This window comes from Helianthus annuus, chromosome 16 (genome assembly GCF_002127325.2).
Source record: "Helianthus annuus cultivar XRQ/B chromosome 16, HanXRQr2.0-SUNRISE, whole genome shotgun sequence".
Lineage (NCBI taxonomy): Eukaryota > Viridiplantae > Streptophyta > Magnoliopsida > Asterales > Asteraceae > Helianthus > Helianthus annuus.
The window spans coordinates 20,330,536-20,338,401 of NC_035448.2; the positions used below are offsets into that span (position 1 = coordinate 20,330,536).

The 7,866-nt window shown below is 41.0% G+C and overlaps 1 protein-coding gene across 1 annotated transcript; it reads right to left on the reverse strand.

Annotated features, from left to right (window-relative positions):
* Positions 1 to 1,544: 1,544 nt before the first annotated feature.
* LOC110919069 lies at positions 1,545 to 2,336 on the reverse strand. The gene has a single exon (XM_022163345.1). It carries the CDS (start codon positions 2,334 to 2,336, stop codon positions 1,545 to 1,547), a length of 792 nt encoding a protein of 263 aa, XP_022019037.1.
* Positions 2,337 to 7,866: the final 5,530 nt, after the last annotated feature.

The following is a 7,866-nucleotide window of genomic DNA, read 5'->3' on the forward strand; positions in this document are numbered from 1 at the left end:
GAGAAGTTCTCAATGAACCTTCTATAGTATCCAGCTAAGCCCAAAAAGCTACGAATTTCCGTAGGTGTCTTAGGTGCTTCCCAATTCATTACAGCCTCTACTTTGGCAGGATCTACTTGGATGCCTTGTTCACTGACAACATGTCCAAGGAACTGGACCTTACGAAGCCAAAATTCACACTTAGAGAATTTGGCATATAACTTCTCCTGCCGAAGCAGTCCTAAAATACATCGAAGGTGCTTTTCATGCTCCACTTGGCTACGCGAGTAGATAAGTATGTCGTCTATAAAAACAATGACAAACTTATCTAAATATGGTTTGCAGACTCTATTCATGAGGTCCATGAATGCTGCAGGCGCATTAGTGAGCCCAAAAGGCATCACTAAGAACTCGAAGTGTCCATATCTTGTTCTGAATGCCGTCTTCGGAACATCTTCTGTTTGAACTTTAAGTTGATGATACCCAGATCTCAAATCTATCTTTGAGAAGTAACTCGCTCCTTGGAGTTGATCGAACAAGTCATCGATCCTGGGTAAGGGATAACGATTCTTGATCGTCACCTTATTCAGTTCACGGTAATCAATGCATAAGCGCATTGATCCATCCTTCTTTTTCACAAACAGGATTGGAGCTCCCCAAGGCGAAGAGCTGGGCTGAATGAAGCCTTTTTCCAATAACTCATCCAGTTGAGTTCTGAGCTCTTTCATCTCGGTAGGCGCGAGACGATACGGAGCTCGTGCAATAGGCGCAGATCCTGGAAGGATGTCTATTCTGAATTCCACTTGCCTCTCAGGAGGTAATCCAGGTAATTCGTCAGGAAAGACATCAGGATACTCTGAAATAATTGGAATGTCCTCAATCTTCGGCTTTGGATCATTCACGGTCACTTGTGCCATGTAAATGACGCATCCACCCTTCAAACACTGGGATACTCTAAGGATAGACACGTTGCTGGGCAACCCATACTGTGTGTCTCCTTGGATAGTGACTGATTCACCGGAGGGGGTTTTGATAATAATAAGCTTTTTATCACAGGCAATTTGGGCTTGGTTATGCGATAACCAATCCATGCCTAAAACTATATCAAAACCAGCCAATTTCATTGGCAGGAGGGACAACAGGATAGAATGGTTCTTAATGGATATGGAACATCCATCAAGAAGAGTTGAAGCTGATTCTAAGGTACCATCAGCGAGTTCTACCTCATATTTTATGTCTAGAGTCTTAATAGGCAAATTCAACAACTTACAAAACTTATGATCTACGAAAGACTTATCAGCACCGGAATCAAATAAGACTTTAGCATAAATATTATTGATGAGGAAGGTACCTGTTATGACGTTATCATCGGTCACCGCTTCCCGTGCTTGCATCTGAAACACTCGGGCATTACCCTTCTTAGCCTCTTCAGGCTTCTTCGCATTCTTGGGGCAATTGGTCTTGATATTCCCCTTTTCATTGCAACCATAACAGGTTGCATCCTTAATGTCCCGGCACTCAACAGACTTGTGCCCTTTCTTCTTGCAGATCCCACACGGTTTGGCTTATGGGTCCCGGTTGCACTTGCCAAAATGCCTCTTGTGGCAAGTCTTGCACTTTGGCTTATCACCAGTTTGCCCTTTCTTGGAACCAGAGTTCCCCTTTCCTTTCTTGTTCGACTGAGAGGACTGATCATCCTCTCTCTTCCTCTTCCCCTCTTCAGAATTCTTCTTCGCCCTACTCCTCACAATATCCAAAGTGAGGGATAAAGATAGATCCACAACGGATCTGTAGGTGGTTGGCTTTGAAGCCTTGACATTCCCCTTAACTTCAGGGGCCAAACCACCAATAAAACGCGCAATGCGCTTGGGCTCTGGTGTGACTAGATACGGTACTAGCCTCGACATGGAATTGAAACTAGTCACATAGGATCTACAATCTAGATCCTTCATCACGAGGGTGAGAAAATCAGTCTCTACGCGCTCTACTTCGTGCTGAGGACAATAAGTGTCCTTAACCAGATCAACAAACTTTTCCCATGACAGATTATACAGATGAACCTTCCCGGTGGATTGTACAAGTGCTTTCCACCATGTAAGGACATCGCCCTTAAAAGATTGGGAGACAAACATAACCACGTCCTCTTTAGCGCAACCGCTAATATCTATCACCGTTTCCATCTCATCTAACCACTTCATACAGTCTATTGCCCATTTCTCTCCTGTAAAGTCTCTTGGCTTACAGGAAACAAAATATTTGTAGGTACAACCCTTGGCGTGCCTAAGGGTAGGCTCAGGAACAACCTGCTTCTTGGGTATACTACCCTGGTTAGACGAGTGCAGGGCCTCACTCTTCATGTGAGTATGTAGCTAAGAATGGGTTTTCGAAAGTGTTTGAGACCGAACAACACTTGGCTCTTTAAACTTAGCCTCCACCGCTTGAGAAACCGCTGCGGTGATAAGGGCTTGCAGTTCGGCATCAGTAATGTTGATTCTGGTGTTGCCCTCTGCTGGATGACTGTTTGCTTCCTCTGAGCCAGCCATTTCTGAATGCTATAATATAGACAATAATAATAATAATTTAAATTACATATAAATTCATCGCATTGATGATCCAAGGGTCATGGTATTATTAAACCATTTAGACCATTTCAAGCCATAACTGAAAGTTAATAGAATGCATTATTCTATACACTATTGGACAGGGGAAAGATAGAAATTTCACAACTGTCAATGTCATAAAAGACATTTTACTTATCATTAAACTCGTCTTGAAGGACATTAAAATAGCTTTAAAAAGCTTGTCACAAGGACGAGTCGAGATTCTAACTAACGATCTCAAAGATCAGTGATCTTTTAAGGTCTGAACAAAGTTCATCGCCTTTTGACAAGAAGTTTATAAATTGTACTTTCATTGTCATTTTACACTTTTGCTTAAAGCATGCATTTCAAATGGATGTCTTGGTGTATACATCACACTGATGTTTACTAGCCATGATTCGCATTGATCATTTTGGCTTTATGTGACTTGGAATCATCCAAGTACTTTTTGGAAGCTTGTGTGGTTTCTCGTACCGCACCGCTGGGAATGTTAACATGTTTTCAGATGTTAGCAGAGATTTGCTCTCTTAAAAAGGTTATACCATCATAGCCAATTAATACTTTGGCTAGGTTATACCTTTAAGAGTTTCTTTGGCAGATCAATTATAAATTGAAAAGAGATAACATGGTGTAAATAAAATACACAATTAAAACCAAAGTTAAAACTCCATTACGATGAAAAACAAATACAACTGCCCTAAACGGGACTTAGGAAAAGACAAACTACCCGCGCAGGGGCATACAGAAAGGAAAATAAGTCCTCGCAGGGACTTGATACTGAAATCAAACAAATGTCCTCGCAGGGACATGATACAAATAAATAAGAAACAAAACAACTCTCTACTTCTTCTTCCCCTTGATAAGGTTCGCAAGACCTTTCATGAAACTATTATGCCTTTCCTTGTTCTTCTTAGTCTTATGCTCGACCTTATCCAACCTCTCTAAGATTTCCTGAGTTTGTTGCTGCTGCTGTAGCTGCTGGGGAGGAGGTGGCTGGTACGGAGGATACTGATAGTCCTGAATTGGGTATTCAGCTGGAAGCATAGGAGGGTAAGTATAAGGATAAAGGTGATGATACTGCGCAGCCGTAAGATATGGATCGTGAGTTCCATATCCCGATGGATACCCCGACGGGTCTCCATAAGGATTGTACCCGGTTGAACCTGGGTACGTCGGGATGGGGTTATCAAAACCCACAGGCGGCTGATGTGGTGCATAAGAAGCTTGCGGAGGATTAGCCTCCGGTGCCGCGTTAGAGGGTCCACCCAACTGGGGGGGTCCTCTGGAATAGGGGGATAGGAACTCGAACCTTGTAGAGAACTGAAACGGGGTCCTCCTCACACGGACATGTGTGCGTTCCTCCTTCGCCTTGGAGGCTCGGGAGGTGGTTGCGGTGGCTGCTGCGGTGGCTCCTCTACCGGGAGTGGTGGTGGTGAGACAGCTTGGAGTTGAGGATCTTCCAATGGTGGTTGGGCTGGAGAGCTATGATAAGATGGGGTAAAGAACCAGTCATAGGTACCCATCCTCTCCTGAAAGGAGTCAGGTCCACGGTAAGGGGATCCCTGAAACAGAGACCCACTAGATATGCTGATAGGGTGGCCCGGGGTTCCTGTTTGCATCTCCGAGTTGGGGTCATCATCCATCTCCATTTCCTGAGAGAAATGGTCCTCAGGGCCCAATGGGTTATAGCCAAGAAAGTCGTTAACATAGTCGGCTGGGTTGAACTGTCTCGGAGAGTATGGGGATTCGGAATGATGAAATGAATGAGATTGCAAAGAGTTATGCGGTGGGTAAGATTCATGCAAATGGTGAGATTGTTGGGAGTGATGAGAGTGTTCGGGCTCGTCTGGAGCAAACGGCCCGAAGGACGGATGAAAAGAAGGCGATGAGCTTAGCGAGACTGAGTGTCTTGCCGGCTCGTAAGGTTGACCCCACATATCGTGAGAGCCGGAGGAGGATAAAGACGCCGATGGAGTGCGTCTGTGTGATGGTCCTGCTGACGACGGTCCCCCACGCATGGGACCCTTGCCTCGTCCTCTTACTCTTGGAGGCATGATGGTAAGCTTCCTGTTGAAACAAGAAACAAAAATAAAACAAAACATAATAGCAGCAAAGGAAAGATAAAGATACATCCTAGGTCATTTGCCTAGACTCAAGAGTCTAAGGAATGTGCTTATTGTGTCATTGAGATTAAACACAAAAGGTTAATGTTTAATTCACTCAATGTTGGCTCTAATACCAACCTGTCACACCCCAATATTCCACATGTTACCGGTGGGCCCGGCGGGGAGTATCGTGACGTAGTTGATATCATCATAGTCAATCACACACAATAATATAGCACAGCGGAAGGCTGGGTAAATAAACTATTACAAACCATACTGTCTGTCGATGTTCGAGTACATAGATAATACAGACTGGAATGTAATAAGATCCACAGGCGGATCATAAAGTACAAGAAAACAAAAACTACAGACTCCGGGTATCTATTGGGATTTGCAAGATCCTCTATAACACCCTATATAGCTCCAGCCTATTTCGAGAAGTACCTGTCAATTCAATCTTTAAGAAAATACGTCAGTATACACTGGTAAATACAATTTAACTGACACGTTTTGAAAACATTTAAGAAAATTGATTTAGGTGCACATGGCACAAATCTTTTATAACTTGGGACAATCTTTATTAAGATCTTGTATACAGCTTTACATATTTGTCATACAAGTGGGGCCGGTTTGGAAGCCGGACATGATTAACTGACTCACCACTTATAGAACCCACAGAGGAGTTATCCCCAACTTGTGGGTAATTTAATATTTAGCATTTGCATCTGTCAGGTGCATGCCTGCACCCCGTGCATGGTCGTGGCCATTAATAATTTAAATGAGCCGAGGATATCCAGGACACGGTCGTTAACCCCCAAATGTTTATGTTATCAAATAATACAGATTAAAAAGGGTCATGCGGATTTATTAAATCACAGTCCGACAAAATAATCCCATACCCGACCAAGCGGTATTAATATACCGTATCCCAAGCCCGTATAGGGAAAATAAGTTAAAAGTATTTACCTGGTGGTAGCAGTAAAGTTCCTAAGATTCTTCAAAGGCACTTATTACCGAAAGCTATTAATCTGTATAGAAGGTTTAATTTATCTATTAGGATGCTAACGGGTCTTTACTTAAGTCAAAGACTTAGACCGGCTAGCTAGAAGGAAACCTTACGGACCTATCCGGTAGATTAGACGGAGACCGGGATAGAATGTGATTTAGACCCGACAAGCTTGGATACTTGTATAATATGGGTAAACTAAACACATTCTGGAAAATGAGGTTTTAATGACAAGGTTAAGCCCGTTTCGGCTATTTTACATAAACTAGTTACGTAAACCGATCCGAACGCGTAAATGCGTAACGGGTAACCGGACAAGCTATAAACAGGTCTTAATCATTATTATGCTCAAAATATGTTAATATATCAGTAGTATATCAACATTCATGCCCAAAAAGCAATTTAAACCAAAATAAGTCCCATAAGGGTATTTTGGTAATTTTAATGCTCATAAAAGAGTTTAATTATAAAACTGAGTTCCAGGTCTGATTAGATTAGTAAAAACATGTACTTTAATGAGTTATATCAGTAGCATACTTAATATATGAAAAATATACCCTTTATTACTGACTATGCACCGTAAAGGCATTTTGGTAATTTTACATAGGCTTAAATGGGTTAAAATAGACTTCTGAGTTTTAAAACTTTAGTTTACTGTAATATTATGTAAATTAGCTTAAAACATCAGTAGGTAATGAGTTTTAAATGATAAATATAGTTTTGACCCATACTAGGTGCTAAAAACGCTTAATATGCGATTTAAAGGGTTAATATGGTAAAAATAGGAAATCTGATATTTTGGTCAGTTTATAAGGTTCAAAATATTATAACTATCATATGGAATCAGTAGAAAAAAGTTTGACATCAAAATGTTATGTAAAACTCATTTTATGCATGAAAAGGGTAAAACCAGTAATTACCAAAATTAGGCTATAATCCTATGTTAAGCTCAGCCTAAAATTAAAAATCTTCAAAAATCCCAAAATATTATTTAACATCAGTAGGTAAAAAGTTTGGTGTCAAAAATCGGGTTTAGATAGGCCTTATGCTAATTACGCCTTTTATTTACTAAAAAGTCCCTTAATTACGCTATTGAGCATAACTCTCATTCTAGACCTCAAACTGATGTCAAATTTTCGAGGCATGTCTAAATATCAGTAGCAAAGGTTTTAGTTCACTCACATTGCTAAAAATCTCGGTTCTCTGTAAAAAGGGCGTTTTAGGCATTAATGAGCATAATTACGATCAAGAGCATAAATTACAAACGATTAGGCACCATGCAATATAACTTCAGAGGGTTATACTAGAATGCAATATGGTCCTAATGGAAGCTTAAAACATGGAAGAATTAAACTTGAACGGGTCAGAACTGAAAGTCAAAGCAAAAGTCAAGCTTTTGCGACTTTCGGTTATAATCTGCCCTTAGACTATTAATTGTCGGGTTAGGACTGATAAAACATGTTTAGATGGTTATTACCAAGTCATTAGAATGTTAAAATGTAATTTAGAACCTTAGGTTTATTAATTATAATCATTTTTGTCAATTCTGTCCACTTTGACCCGACATTTAATTAGTCAAACGAGATAAATAGGAGACACCCTTTCAGGGGTTAATCACCTATACTAATGTGGTTTCAAAACCACTTTCAATTTGATCAGTGGTTAAGCCACATGTAATTAGATCGAAAGTCAAACTAATTAAGCACTAAGTTTGACTTTTAAGTAATTAAGCTAATTAAACAACTTAAAGAAGTAATTAGGAGCTTACTAATGGTCCTAGCAATCTTTTCTACACTTGAGAGTCTTCTCCTTACTGCTGGAAGCTCCAGATTAAGTCCCACAATGAATTGTTGCAAGTGTGAGTCAAGAAGACAAGAGGAGGTGCACTTATATAGGGATTTCTATGGATCTTGATTGCTTCCAGGTGTTTTAGGAGGCCCTGGGATCACCCCAGGTGTCCTAGCTACTAAATTAAACCGACTTACAGCTCCCTAGGTCGTTAAAAACGAAGTAAGGCGGTGTAATAGCCTTAACCCGCACCTGTAAACATTTTTCTGATACTGGCAGTCTGACGTGGGGCGCGTAAGACCTAAGGGTGGTCTTACGCGGGTCGCCTGAACCCTGGTGACTGGTAAAACAAGTTTCAAAGCTGGCAGTTTCAGTCCCTGAACGTTTA

Excerpts from the sequence above, each read along its gene's own strand:
- LOC110919069 (XM_022163345.1), bottom strand. The coding sequence starts at position 2,336 with ATGAAGAGTGAGGCCCTGCACTCGTCTAACCAGGGTAGTATACCCAAG.